This window comes from Neoarius graeffei, chromosome 17, assembly GCF_027579695.1.
Source record: "Neoarius graeffei isolate fNeoGra1 chromosome 17, fNeoGra1.pri, whole genome shotgun sequence".
NCBI classification, from domain to species: Eukaryota; Metazoa; Chordata; class Actinopteri; order Siluriformes; family Ariidae; genus Neoarius; species Neoarius graeffei.
In genome coordinates, this window is record NC_083585.1 from 20,398,375 (window position 1) to 20,415,176 (window position 16,802).

General features: G+C 53.3%; 1 protein-coding gene across 10 annotated transcripts in view; it reads left to right on the forward strand.

The window, feature by feature from the left end:
- Positions 1-697: 697 nt before the first annotated feature.
- The window catches only part of LOC132901436 (testis-expressed protein 12-like), a 55,946-nt gene continuing 39,841 nt past the window's right edge, over positions 698-16,802 (forward strand). For 4 of the 10 annotated variants that reach the window (XM_060943826.1, XM_060943825.1, XM_060943824.1 and 1 more), the window contains exons 1-2: positions 698-879; positions 1,533-1,608. In XM_060943826.1, the coding sequence (XP_060799809.1) occupies positions 800-879; positions 1,533-1,608 (156 nt within the window). In that variant the 5' untranslated portion in view covers positions 698-799. Of the gene's footprint in view, positions 880-903; positions 1,103-1,484; positions 1,609-16,802 lie in introns of those variants that run through there. The other 6 variants (XM_060943828.1, XM_060943831.1, XM_060943833.1 and 3 more) reach the window with 6 other exon arrangements.

The following is a 16,802-nucleotide window of genomic DNA, read 5'->3' on the forward strand; positions in this document are numbered from 1 at the left end:
CGGCCTTGGGCTGAGGTGCCCTTGAGCAAGGTACCTGACCCCTGACTGCTCCCCGGGCGCTCTGGTGTGGCTGCCCACTGCTCTGAGTGTGTGTGCGTGTGTTCACTGTTTCAGATGGGTTAAATGCAGAGGATGAATTTCACTGTGCTTGAAGTGTGCATGTGACAAATAAAGGTTTCTTCTTCTAACCACTGCACCACTGTTCTGCCATGACATCAACTACTGCAATAATAAATTGCTCATATAGAGATAAGCAGAAATATGTGATAAGAAAGAGAATATGTTAACTTGTTTAAAAAGATCTGAAGAGTCGTAAATTAATCCTGAAAGTCAGAAACATAAAGTTTTTAATTATTTAGGGACTGTTCACCAGCACCACCATTAATCCTGTGTTGGACATTAGACAGGACTGGTGTGTGGTTAAGAGCGCCCCCGAGCGGTCATGTGCAGTACAGCGTGTGGAAACGACGAACCGAATCAAACGCTCGTGAAATTAATTTATCACAAGCTTATTGACTAAAATAGCGACGAAAACAGATATGTTTGACTAAAGAACACATGTCGATAATGTTAGCTATATTATTAACATTAAGACACTCCAATTAAAGCAGCGTCGTGTACATTAAACTCGGATTTAAAGTCACAAACGAGTCGGTTCTTTGAATCGGTTCTTCTATTTGAGCATGAAGAGCCGACTCTCACATATGAGCCTGTTTTGTCGATGTAGGAACATGCAGTCCTTTGCTGAGTTAACGATTATGTAAATACATGTTTATAAAATATAATCCGAAGTAATGTTATGTATGATCGGCAAAGCAGATTGAAAAGTCTGAAAATGGCAATGAGTCGTTTGGGAGGCGAGAGTGTCGGTTCTTATCGGTGAGTTGAATCAAATGATCTGAGTCAGTGGAAAGGGCGGGATGCTAGGCTAATGCACTCTTTTTCGACAGAAACTTTATTATCGTTATTGTTACAGCGTAGTTAACCAGCTAGAGTAACTAAATAACTAACTCCCAGTATATTTTGTCAGTATTTATTCGGTTTTACACTGAATATTTTGCATTGTGAGGTAAATTCCGAACAGAGGTATTGACATTTTGAGGTAAATTGCATGAACAAACACGAGCGTTAGCCGACAAGCTAGCATGAAATTTAACACGAGCTAATTAGCTAGCTAGCTTAATCACTTATCACTTCATCCAAAGATATTTAATTCATGAGAAAACACAAGCTATTTTTCCAGTGAAAGACCTGCTGAGTGATAAAAGTTAATATGGAATTAAAGAAGGAAAGTGTAACTGTTTGACAAAACAATGAATATTACAAGTGAGAGGATTAAAAAAAAACTTCTCAGAGGATATAAAAGAAGATTTATAAAAGCACACAAGTTCTTAGAGAATATCAGTATCCTATTTAGAAAGGGACCTTTATTTTTTGTTATTTGTAATAATGCTATTCTATGTTATTTGTAATTGTCTGGAAAGAAGTGTCTGATAAACGCCTTTTCCTTGAGGTGTTTTATCCCCAAACAGGACAATGACTGGTAAAGGATTGCCGATGACCCTCAGGGGGACAGATGTTAAAGGAACTAAACTGAAAGTGCCAGAGGTAAATCACACAATCAGCAATTAGACATCAGAAACCACACAGCACACGCAGACGGCTTCTACATTTCTACAAAACTGAGCTGAGATTCCAGTGGTTTATTTTAAACGAGAAGCCAAACAGATTCTGTTATTTACACTACCGTTCAAAAGTTTGGGGTCACTTTGAAATGTCCTTCTTTTTGAAAGAAAAGCACTGTTCTTTTCAATGAAGGTCACTTTAAACTAATCAGAAATGCACTCTATACATTGCTAATGTGGTAAATGACTATTCTAGCTGCAAATGTGTGGTTTTTGGTGCAATATCTCCATAGGTGTATAGAGGCCCATTTCCAGCAACTCTCACTCCAGTGTTCTAATGGTACAATGTGTTTGCTCATTGCCTCAGAAGGCTAATGGAGGATTAGAAAACCCTTGTACAATCATGTTAGCACAGCTGAAAACAGTTGAGCTCTTTAGAGAAGCTATAAAACTGACCTTCCTTTGAGCAGATTGAGTTTCTGGAGCATCACATTTGTGGGGTCGATTAAATGCTCAAAATGGCCAGAAAAATGTCTCGACTATATTTTCTATTCATTTTACAACTTATATTGGTAAATAAAAGTGTGACTTTTCATGGAAAACACAAAATTGTCTGGGTGACCCCAAACTTTTGAACGGTAGTGTATATTTTTATGTTCCACAGGTTTAAAGTGCATATCACGGGTAAATTCAGGAGCAAGATCAATGTAATTCTCCTATTTTATATTAAACTTTGGTCAAATATCTGTAACATTCTGCATTCTCTGTGTTTTTTTTTTTTTACCTTGCGCAATGCAGGTATGCGTCGACTTAAGCTAGCCGCACACTACGCCGATCCACGCGGTACCGAACCGACCCATTTCAGAGCCGACTCCCGACAGGGCACGCACATATCCCCGACTAACTCACGACTGTTGACGAGTGCAGTCGCGATTGAAGCGACACCAAACGAGATTATGCGAACTAAGCATCATAACAAACATTCCGCTAAATATCACGTGACAATAGCTTTGTGATTGGCTATTGGATATAGTTACTGTTAAATCCAACACTTGAAGATGCTACAGGCTGAATTACAAATGACACAACATGGAATATGTAGCGCACTATCTAGGCTGCATGAGCTATTATTTCCAACCTTAAATAGTGCACTTATATAGGGGAGTTAAAGCGATTTGGAATTCAGCCACACAACTTGAGCAGAGTGGCTTTCCAGCCCACTGTGTCTATGGATAAAGCTTCAGTCTATGGAATTACAGTATATACCTGCATTAGGTGCTACCAACACGTATTTCTCGCGCTAGAAATTGTGTTTAATGATGTCACGTGTTATATGCGAAAGATATGATTGGCTATTGCTAGCGACTCTCGCCGATCAGTCTGGCTCCTGATTAGTTTTTCAAATCGGCTGTGAGATGAGTCGGTACCATCGAAAACTAGTCTTTATGCCTGACTCGCGACTTCAGTTGGCTCGGTACGCTGAAAATCGGCGTAGTGTGCGGCTAGCTTTACGACTGCGTTTGGTTACGACTGACCGGTCGTAAACCGATCTGGTCGTAAGTCAGCCTATGTTAAATGAACGTAAGTATATTGTGATGTGTAATGATATTGTAATCATCTTAAAGTCTTATTTTATCAACATTTTCTTATTTCATTATCTTGGCTCATTATTTGGTTTAAGTCAAACACTGCATACTACAGTACAATTCGTTTACTATGTGCAAAACAAAAAATATGAAATACAGGTGTGAAAAATAGAAAACATTTTAGTTTGAAACATACCAAAATACAAATGTAAAACAGCAAAATACAAAATTTAGTGACCGCTGGCATTACTGGTGCTTGGCTGTGGGTCGTCTACGTCATCATCAGCTGTTGCAGCGCTCGGGCTGGTGGGAGGATTTGCTCGTTTCATAAACATGGTAAGCCTCGTCTGAATTGTTTGTTTCTTTTTCTCATAAATTTCACGATATGGACGAAGCGCGTCGTACTATCCATTCAATCCTTGCAAATCGTTCTATGTTTGGGTCCATTGCTTCAAAATGTGCAAGGAGTTTATTCAGTTGAGATAAACCTTCTGATAATCCCTTAGTGGTGAACATCCTTCGTGGCTCCTCCTCTTCTTCTTCTTTCTCCACTTCTCTTCTTTCTTCTTCTGCCACTCTTTCTTCTTCCAATTCGATCAGCTCTTCATTTGTAAGTTCTCCAGATTCTTGGTCTAGCAACTCCTCGACATCGTCCATTTCACACTCCAAGGAAAGTTTTTTTTGCCAGATTCACTATTTTATCCCGAATCACATCAAGTTCTTTTTCACTATCAAGTCCAGCAAAATTATTCACATAACGGAATCCTGCTAATTCCGAATAAGTGTGACAGGGGCCTTAAAGTGCATATCACGGGTAAATTCAGGAGCAAGATCAATGTAATTCTCCTGTTGTATATTAAACTTTGGTCAAATATCTGTAACATTCTGCATTTTGTGCAATTTTTTACCTTACGCAATACCAGAAAAATTCAGTTAAAATCAAGCCATTTGAGGCGAATTGGTCCGCCTCTGAAAAAACTTGCCATTGGGATTTCCCGGCAAACATTGATTTTCGTGACGTCGCATGCAGGACGCCTCCCTCTGAATCCTACGTCAGCACTGGTTTGTTTATGAGAAAACGACCTGGTGGTTTTCTGCAAATTTCTTCAACGTTATCATGTAATTATTAAAATGGTTAACAGATGTATCGTAGGAGGGTGTAGCAACACCAATCTTGATGGGATTAGTACTCATCGTTTCCCAAAAGACCGGACAATGAGAGAGAAATGGGAGCGCTTGGTCTACACAGGCTGTGCACTGAAACCGTGCAAAGCTCGTGCAGCTTGCTCACGCTTCCGCAGGTAACGTCACGAATCTGGCTCCAGACTCCCTTGGGATTTTTCCAGACGCGTTTAGTTATTTTATTTTTTTCGCTTGTAGACAGATGGCCTTGTGCAAAATTACCCTTCTGGATGAGTGTGTAAAGGTACATACTTTCATATAAAAAAAAAGATATTGGTCCAGAATATGCACTTTAAAGCTAGACTGCCTTTCAGATTTTTCAAGTGTAGGCCATAAAAAGAACTTTCCCCGACGCCCAGTTATTTTTGTTTAGTGGACTGAAAACGACTAAATTCAAATCAGTGATTTCCAATGTTATTAGTTTTTCTTTAATAGAACAATTAATTAATTTATCTCCACATGGCCCTAAATTCTCCGCTACTTTTTCCTGCTTCACCATGACGCAATAAGTACTACGTCATACATGACGTGGTGGGCTTTCCCCGTTCGCGCAAGGCATTGTGGGATACAAATTTGAAACAGGAGAGAAAAACGGAGGACGCAAGTGTGCGAATGAAATGTGAAAGACCGATTACAGTAACGGAAAGCGAGAAGAAAAGACGTTATATACGAAGGAAAGGAAACGCAGGACCAAACTAATAAATATCGGCGCTCAGCGAACGCATCGGTGTGATCAACTGTTTGTTTAGAGACAGAATGATGGAACTGTCAGTGCACGGTCAAAGGTAAACCTGTAGATGGCAGTAATGCAGCACTGTGGATGCCACCTGCCGTAAAACCCAAAAGAAGAAGATAAACCTGTGCATGTGCACACGGACTTCCTCTGTCTGCTTGACTGCATGAAGCGAGCGATTTCATGCACATTATTTGCTTTAATCCCCTCAAATGAAATAACTTCCCAGCCACAGAATGGCCTGATATTTTGTGAGATATTACAGAAATAAACATAAATCACAACGACCACATTTCAGAGGGAACTAAATTTCACTGAGCTTATGAAATCAAAAGGCCTTCAAGCTTTACTATGAAGAGAAAACAAATGTTTGCCCTTTTTCTTCTTTTACATTGGAGGAACCACTTCACGATTTTAATTAAAAAAAGAGACTACAGTGACAAATCTAGTGACTTTTTCAGTATGTTAGTCTCACGCTTACTTACTTTGTCCAGCTGGTCCCAATTATGCGTGTGGTGTCTAAGTCATGTGGACCCTATTGATCCACATGTCATATTAATTGGAGCATAGTTTTACGCCAGCTGCCCTTCCTGCTATAACCCTCCCATTTCCGGGCTTGGGAAACAACCATTCACACACAGATTAACACCTATGGACAATTTAGAGTAGCCAGTTAAACTAACTGCATGTCTTTGGACTGTGGGGGGAAACCGGAGTACCCAGGGAGCACCGGGGAAACACACACAGAAACGGAGAGAACATGCAAACTCCACACAGAAAGGCCCCACTGGCCACTGGGCTCAAACCCAGAGCCTTCTTGCTGTGAGGCAACAGTATTAAGCACTACACCAACGTGCCACCCTTTTTCACCCTTTTACAGTTAGTGAGCATCGTGAACTCGCTACGGTTCTCCAGCCCACATCACAACTGCTGCTATACGAGTTTAGAAAGCAGGTTTGCTCGACTCACCATCAGTGTGTAATGCTTGACTGTGCTGCAAGCAATCACTTACCAGCATGATCCCCACATGGCCAATCACTGATCACCATGATCCCCCCAGGGCCAATCACTGGTCACCATGATCCTCCCACGGCCAATCACTGATCACCATGGTCCCCCCCACGGCCAATCACTGATCACCATGATCCCCCATGGCCAATCACTGATCACCATGATCCCCCCCACGGCCAATCACCATGATCCCCCCCCATGGCCAATCACCATGATCCCCCCACGGCCAATCACTGATCACCATGATCCCCCACAGCCAATCACTGATCACTATGATCCCCTCCACGGCCAATCACTGATTACCATGATCCCCCCCATGGCCAATCACTGATCACCATGATCCTCCTCACGGCCAATCACCATGATCCCCTCCACGGCCAGTCACTGATCACCATGATCCCCCCACGGCCAATCACTGATCACCATGATCCCCCCACGGCCAATCACCACAGTCCCCCCACAGCCAATCACCATGAGCCCCCCCACGGCCAATCACCATGATCCCCCCACGGCCAATCACTGATCACCATGATCCCCCCACGGCCAATCACCGTTCACCATGATCCCCCCCCACGGCCAATCACCGTGATCCCCCCACGGCCAATCACTGATCACCATGATCCCTCCACGGCCAATCACTGATCACCATGATCCCCCCACGGCCAATCACCATGATCCCCCCCATGGCCAATCACCATGATCCCCCCACGGCCAATCACCATGATCCCCCCCACGGCCAATCACCATGATCCCCCCCACGGCCAATCACCATGATCCCCCCCCACGACCAATCACCATGATCCCCCCAAGGCCAATCACTGATCACCATGATCCCCCCACGGCCAATCACTGATCACCATGATCCCCCATGGCCAATCACTGATCGCCATGATCCCTCCACGGCCAATCACCATGATCCCCCCACGGCCAATCACTGATCACCATGATCCGCCCACGGCCAATCACTGATTACCATGATCCCCCCCATGGCCAATCACTGATCACCATGATCCTCCTCACGGCCAATCACCATGATCCCCTCCACGGCCAGTCACTGATCACCATGATCCCCCCACGGCCAATCACTGATCACCATGATCCCCCCACGGCCAATCACCACAGTCCCCCCACAGCCAATCACCATGAGCCCCCCCACGGCCAATCACCATGATCCCCCCACGGCCAATCACTGATCACCATGATCCCCCCACGGCCAATCACCGTTCACCATGATCCCCCCCCACGGCCAATCACCGTGATCCCCCCACGGCCAATCACTGATCACCATGATCCCCCCACGGCCAATCACTGATCGCCATGATCCCCCCACGGCCAATCACTGATCACCATGATCCCCCATGGCCAATCACTGATCGCCATGATCCCTCCACGGCCAATCACCATGATCCCCCCACGGCCAATCACTGATCACCATGATCCGCCCACGGCTAATCACCATGATCCCCCCCACAGCCAATCATCATGATCCCCCCACGGCCAATCACCACGATCCCCCACGGCCAATCACTGATCACCATGATCCCCTCCACGGCCAATCACCATGATCCCCTCCACGGCCAATCACCATGATCCCCTCCACGGCCAATCACCATGATCCCCCCCACGGCCAATCACCATGATCCCCCCACAGCCAATCACCATGATCCCCCTCAGCCAATCACTGATCGCCATGATCCACCCACGGCCAATCACTGATCACCATGATCCCCCCACGGCCAATCACTGATCGCCATGATCCCCCCACAGCCAATCACTGATCGCCATGATCCCCCCACGGCCAATCACCACGATCCCCCGACGGCCAATCACTGATCACCATGATCCCCCCAGGGCCAATCACTGATCACCATGATCCCCCACGGCCAATCACTGGTCACCGTGATCCCCCACGGCCAATCACTGGTCACCGTGATCCTCCCACGGCCAATCACTGATCACCATGGTCCCCCCCACGGCCAATCACTGATCACCATGATCCCCCATGGCCAATCACTGATCACCATGATCCCCCCCACGGCCAATCACCATGATCCCCCCATGGCCAATCACCATGATCCCCCCATGGCCAATCACCATGATCCCCCCACGGCCTATCACTGATCACCATGATCCCCCACAGCCAATCACTGATCACTATGATCCCCTCCACGGCCAATCACTGATTACCATGATCCCCCCCACGGCCAATCACTGATCACCATGATCCTCCTCACGGCCAATCACCGTGATCCCCTCCACGGCCAATCACTGATCACCATGATCCCCCCACGGCCAATTACTGATCACCATGATCCCCCCACGGCCAATCACTGATCACCATGATCCCTCCACGGCCAATCACCACAGTCCCCCCACAGCCAATCACCATGATCCCCCCACGGCCAATCACCATGATCCCCCCATGGCCAATCACCATGATCCCCCCCATGGCCAATCACCATGATCCCCCCCCACGGCTAATCACCATGATCCCCCCCACGGCTAATCACCATGATCCCCCCCACGGCCAATCACCATGATCCCCCCAAGGCCAATCACTGATCACCATGATCCCCCCCCACGGCCAATCACCATGATCCCCCCATGGCCAATCACCATGATCCCCATAAGGCCAATCACTGATCACCATGATCTCCCCACGGCCAATCACTGATCACCATGATCCCCCATGGCCAATCACTGATCGCCATGATCCCTCCACGGCCAATCACCACGATCCCCCCACGGCCAATCACTGATCACCATGATCCGCCCACGGCTAATCACCATGATCCCCCCACGGCCAATCACCATGATCCCCCACGGCCAATCACTGATCACCATGATCCCCTCCACGGCCAATCACCATGATCCCCCCACGGCCAATCACCACGACCCCACCACGGCCAATCATTGATCACCATAATCCCCCCCACGGCCAATCACCGTGATCCCCCCACGGCCAATCACCGTGATCCCCCCACGGCCAATCACCGTGATCCCCCCACGGCCAATCACCGTGATCCCCCCACGGCCAATCACCGTGATCCCCCCACGGCCAATCACCGTGATCCCCCCCATGGCCAATCACCGTGATCCCCCCATGGCCAATCACCGTGATCCCCCCATGGCCAATCACCGTGATCCCCCCACGGCCAATCACCGTGATCCCCCCATGGCCAATCACCGTGATCCCCCCCATGGCCAATCACCGTGATCCCCCCCATGGCCAATCACCGTGATCCCCCCCATGGCCAATCACCGTGATCCCCCCATGGCCAATCACCGTGATCCCCCCATGGCCAATCACCGTGATCCCCCCATGGCCAATCACCATGATCCCCACGGCCAATCACTGATCACCATGATCCCCCACGACCAATCACTGATCACCATGATACCCTCCATGACCAATCACTGATCACCATGATCCCCCACGACCAATCACTGATCACCATGATCCCACACGGCCAATCACTGATCACCATGAACCCCCAAGGGCAATCACTGATCACCATGATACCCTCCACGGCCAATCACTGATCACCATGATCCCCCATGGCCAATCACTGATCACCATGATCCCCCACGGCCAATCACTGATCACCATGATCCCCCACGACCAATCACTGATCACCATGATACCCTCCATGACCAATCACTGATCGCCATGATCCCCCCATGGCCAATCACTGATCGCCATGATCCCCCCACGGCCAATCACTGTTCGCCATGATCCCCCCACGGCCAATCACTGATCGCCATGATCCCCCCACGGCCAATCACTGATCGCCATGATCCCCCCACGGCCAATCACTGATCGCCATGATCCCCACACGGCCAATCACTGATCGCCATGATCCCCCCACGGCCAATCACTGATCGCCATGATCCCCCCCACGGCCAATCACTGGTCGCCATGATCCCCCCCATGGCCAATCACTGATCGCCATGATCCCCCCACGGCCAATCACTGATCGCCATGATCCCCCCACGGCCAATCACCGCGATCCCCCCACGGCCAATCACCGCGATCCCCCCACGGCCAATCACCGCGATCCCCCCACGGCCAATCACCGCGATCCCCCCACGGCCAATCACCGCGATCCCCCCACGGCCAATCACCGCGATCCCCCCACGGCCAATCACCGCGATCCCCCACGGCCAATCACTGATCACCATGATCCCCCCACGACCAATCCCCATGTTCCCCCCACGGCCAATCCCCATTATCCCCCCACAGCCAATCACTGATTGCCATGATCCCCCATGGCCAATCACTGATCGCCATGATCCCCTCACGGCCAATCACTGATCGCCATGATAACCCACGGCCAATCACTGATCACCATGATCCCCCCACGGCCAATCACCATGATCTCCCCACGGCCAATCACTGATGACCATGATCCTCCCTACGGCCAATCACTGATCGCCATGATCCCCACACGGCCAATCGCTGATCACCATGATCCCCCACGGCCAATCACTCATCACCATGATCCCCCACGGCCAATCACTGATCACCATGATCCCCTCCACGGCCAATCACCACGATCCCCTCTACGGCCAATCACCACGATCCCCCCACGGCCAATCACCACGACCCCACCACGGCCAATCATTGATCACCATAATCCCCCCCACGGCCAATCACCGTGATCCCCCCACGGCCAATCACCGTGATCCCCCCACGGCCAATCACCGTGATCCCCCCACGGTCAATCACCGTGATCCCCCCACGGCCAATCACCGTGATCCCCCCCATGGCCAATCACCGTGATCCCCCCATGGCCAATCACCGTGATCCCCCCATGGCCAATCACCGTGATCCCCCCATGGCCAATCACCATGATCCCCCCCATGGCCAATCACCGTGATCCCCCCATGGCCAATCATCGTGATCCCCCCATGGCCAATCACCGTGATCCCCCCCATGGCCAATCACCATGATACCCTCCACGGCCAATCACTGATCACCATGAACCCCCATGGCCAATCCCTGATCACCATGATACCCTCCACGGCCAATCATTGATCACCATGATCCCCCATGGCCAATCACTGATCACCATGATCCCCACGGCCAATCACTGATCACCATGATCCCTCACGACCAATCACTGATCACCATGATACCCTCCATGACCAATCACTGATCACCATGATCCCCCACGACCAATCACTGATCACCATGATCCCACACGGCCAATCACTGATCACCATGAACCCCCAAGGGCAATCACTGATCACCATGATACCCTCCACGGCCAATCACTGATCACCATGATCCCCCATGGCCAATCACTGATCACCATGATCCCCCACGGCCAATCACTGATCACCATGATCCCCCACGACCAATCACTGATCACCATGATACCCTCCATGACCAATCACTGATCGCCATGATCCCCCCACGGCCAATCACTGATCGCCATGATCCCCCCACGGCCAATCACTGTTCGCCATGATCCCCCCAAGGCCAATCACTGATCGCCATGATCCCCCCACGGCCAATCACTGATCGCCATGATCCCCCCACGGCCAATCACTGATCGCCATGATCCCCCCACGGCCAATCACTGATCGCCATGATCCCCACACGGCCAATCACTGATCGCCATGATCCCCCCACGGCCAATCACTGATCGCCATGATCCCCCCCCACGGCCAATCACTGGTCGCCATGATCCCCCCCATGGCCAATCACTGATCGCCATGATCCCCCCACGGCCAATCACTGATCGCCATGATCCCCCCACGGCCAATCACCGCGATCCCCCCACGGCCAATCACCGCGATCCCCCCACGGCCAATCACCGCGATCCCCCCACGGCCAATCACCGCGATCCCCCCACGGCCAATCACCGCGATCCCCTCACGGCCAATCACCGCGATCCCCCCACGGCCAATCACCGCGATCCCCCCACGGCCAATCACCGCGATCCCCCCACGGCCAATCACCGCGATCCCCCCACGGCCAATCACCGCGATCCCCCCACGGCCAATCACCGCGATCCCCCCACGGCCAATCACCGCGATCCCCCCACGGCCAATCACCGCGATCCCCCCACGGCCAATCACCGCGATCCCCTCACGGCCAATCACCGCGATCCCCTCACGGCCAATCACCGCGATCCCCTCACGGCCAATCACCGCGATCCCCCCACGGCCAATCACCGCGATCCCCCACGGCCAATCACTGATCACCATGATCCCCCCACGACCAATCCCCATGTTCCCCCCACGGCCAATCCCCATTATCCCCCCACAGCCAATCACTGATTGCCATGATCCCCCATGGCCAATCACTGATCGCCATGATCCCCTCACGGCCAATCACTGATCGCCATGATAACCCACGGCCAATCACTGATCACCATGATCCCCCCACGGCCAATCACCATGATCTCCCCACGGCCAATCACTGATGACCATGATCCTCCCTACGGCCAATCACTGATCGCCATGATCCCCACACGGCCAATCGCTGATCACCATGATCCCCCACGGCCAATCACTCATCACCATGATCCTCCCACGGCCAATCACGGATCACCATGGTCCCCCCCACGGCCAATCACTGATCACCATGATCCCCCATGGCCAATCACTGATCACCATGATCCCCCCACGGCCAGTCACTGATCACCATGATCCCCCCACGGCCAATCACTGATCGCCATGATCCCCCCACGGCCAATAACTGATCGCCATGATCCCCCCACGGCCAATCACTGGTCGCCATGATCCCCCCACGGCCAATCACTGGTCGCCATGAAACCCCCAACGGCCAATCACTGGTCGCCATGATCCCCCCCACGGCCAATCACTGGTCGCCATGATCCCCCAACGGCCAGTCACTGGTCGCCATGATCCCCCCACGGCCAATCACTGGTCGCCATGATCCCCCCACGGCCAATCACTGGTCGCCATGATCCCCCCCACGGCCAATCACTGGTCGCCATGATCCCCCCCAGGGACAATCACTGGTCGCCATGATCCCCCCACGGCCAATCACTGGTCGCCATGATCCCCCTCGGCCAATCACTGGTCTCCATGATCCCCCCACGGCCAATCACTGATCGCCATGATCCCCCCACGGCCAATCACTGATCGCCATGATCCCCCCACGGCCAATCACTGGTCGCCATGATCCCCCCACGGCCAATCACTGGTCGCCATGATCCCCCCACGGCCAATCACTGGTCGCCATGATCCCCCCCACGGCCAATCACTGGTCGCCATGATCCCCCCACGGCCAATCACTGGTCGCCATGATCCCCCCCACGGCCAATCACTGGTCGCCATGATCCCCCCCACGGCCAATCACTGATCGCCATGATCCCCCCACGGCCAATCACTGATCGCCATGATCCCCCCACGGCCAATCACTGATCGCCATGATCCCCCCCACGGCCAATCACTGATCGCCATGATCCCCCCACGGCCAATCACTGATCGCCATGATCCCCCCACGGCCAATCACTGATCGCCATGATCCCCCCACGGCCAATCACTGGTCGCCATGATCCCCCCACGGCCAATCACTGGTCGCCATGATCCCCCCACGGCCAATCACTGGTCGCCATGATCCCCCCCACGGCCAATCACTGATCGCCATGATCCCCCCACGGCCAATCACTGGTCGCCATGATCCCCCCACGGCCAATCACTGGTCGCCATGATCCCCCCACGGCCAATCACTGGTCGCCATGATCCCCCCCACGGCCAATCACTGGTCGCCATGATCCCCCCCAGGGCCAATCACTGATCGCCATGATCCCCCCACGGCCAATCACTGATCGCCATGATCCCCCCACGGCCAATCACTGATCGCCATGATCCCCCCACGGCCAATCACTGATCGCCATGATCCCTCCACGGCCAATGACTGGTCGCCATGATCCCCCCACGGCCAATCACTGGTCGCCATGATCCCCCCCCACGGCCAATCACTGGTCGCCATGATCCCCCCCACGGCCAATCACTGGTCGCCATGATCCCCCCCACGGTCAATCACTGGTCGCCATGATCCCCCCACGGCCAATCACTGGTCTCCATGATCCCCCCACGGCCAATCACTGGTCTCCATGATCCCCCCACGGCCAATCACTGATCGCCATGATCCCCCCACGGCCAATCACTGATCGCCATGATCCCCCCACGGCCAATCACTGATCGCCATGATCCCCCCACGGCCAATCACTGATCGCCATGATCCCCCCACGGCCAATCACTGTTCGCCATGATCCCCCACGGCCAATCACTGATCGCCATGATCCCCCCACGGCCAATCACTGATCGCCATGATCCCCCCACGGCCAATCACTGATCGCCATGATCCCCCTCCACGGCCAATCACTGATCGCCATGATCCCCCCCCACGGCCAATCACTGGTCGCCATGATCCCCCCCCACGGCCAATCACTGATCGCCATGATCCCCCCCCCACGGCCAATCACTGGTCGCCATGATCCCCCCCACGGCCAATCACTGATCGCCATGATCCCCCCACGGCCAATCACTGATCGCCATGATCCCCCCACGGCCAATCACCGCGATCCCCCCACGGCCAATCACCGCGATCCCCCCACGGCCAATCACCGCGATCCCCCCACGGCCAATCACCGCGATCCCCCCACGGCCAATCACCGCGATCCCCCCACGGCCAATCACTGATCACCATGATCCCCCCACGGCCAATCCCCATGATCCCCCCACGGCCAATCCCCATGATCCCCCCACGGCCAATCCCCACGATCCCCCCACGGCCAATCACCACGATCCCCCCACGGCCAATCACCACGATCCCCCCACGGCCAATCACCACGATCCCCCCACGGCCAATCACCGCGATCCCCCCACGGCCAATCACCATGATCCCCCCATGGCCAATCACTGATCACCATGATCCCCCACGGCCAATCACTGATCACCATGATCCCCCACGGCCAATCACTGATCAACATGATTCCTCCACGGCCAATCACTGATCACCATGAACCCCCATGGCCAATCCCTGATCACCATGATACCCTCCACGGCCAATCATTGATCACCATGATCCCCCATGGCCAATCACTGATCACCATGATCCCCCACGACCAATCACTGATCACCATGATCCCCCACGACCAATCACTGATCACCATGATACCCTCCATGACCAATCACTGATCACCATGATCCCCCACGACCAATCACTGATCACCATGATCCCACACGGCCAATCACTGATCACCATGAACCCCCAAGGGCAATCACTGATCACCATGATACCCTCCACGTCCAATCACTGATCACCATGATCCCTCATGGCCAATCACTGATCACCATGATGCCCCCCACGGCCAATCACTGATCACCATGATCCCCCACGGCCAATCACTGATCACCATGATCCCCCACGGCCAATCACTGATCACCATGATGCCCCCCACGGCCAATCACTGATCGCCATGATCCCCCCACGGCCAATCACTGATCGCCATGATCCCCCCACGGCCAATCACTGATCGCCATGATCCCCCCCCACGGCCAATCACTGGTCGCCATGATCCCCCCCACGGCCAATCACTGATCGCCATGATCCCCCCACGGCCAATCACTGATCGCCATGATCCCCCCACGGCCAATCACCGCGATCCCCCCACGGCCAATCCCCATGATCCCCCCACGGCCAATCACCACGATCCCCCCACGGCCAATCACCACGATCCCCCCACGGCCAATCACCACGATCCCCCCACGGCCAATCACCACGATCCCCCCACGGCCAATCACCACGATCCCCCCACGGCCAATCACCACGATCCCCCCACGGCCAATCACCACGATCCCCCCACGGCCAATCCCCATGATCCCCCCACGGCCAATCACCACGATCCCCCCACGGCCAATCACCACGATCCCCCCACGGCCAATCACCACGATCCCCCCACGGCCAATCACCACGATCCCCCCACGGCCAATCACCACGATCCCCCCACGGCCAATCACCACGATCCCCCCACGGCCAATCACCACGATCCCCCCACGGCCAATCACCATGATCCCCCCATGGCCAATCACTGATCACCATGATCCCCCACGGCCAATCACTGATCGCCATGATCCCCCCACGGCCAATCACTGATCGCCATGATCCCCCCACGGCCAATCACTGATCGCCATGATCCCCCCCCACGGCCAATCACTGGTCGCCATGATCCCCCCCACGGCCAATCACTGATCGCCATGATCCCCCCACGGCCAATCACTGATCGCCATGATCCCCCCACGGCCAATCACCGCGATCCCCCCACGGCCAATCACCGCGATCCCCCCACGGCCAATCACCGCGATCCCCCACGGCCAATCACTGATCACCATGATCCCCCCACGACCAATCCCCATGATCCCCCCACGGCCAATCCCCATGATCCCCCCACGGCCAATCACCACGATCCCCCCACGGCCAATCACCACGATCCCCCCACGGCCAATCACCACGATCCCCCCACGGCCAATCACCACGATCCCCCCACGGCCAATCACCACGATCCCCCCACGGCCAATCACCATGATCCCCCCATGGCCAATCACTGATCACCATGATCCCCCACGGCCAATCACTGATCACCATGATCCCCCACGGCCAATCACTGATCAACATGATTC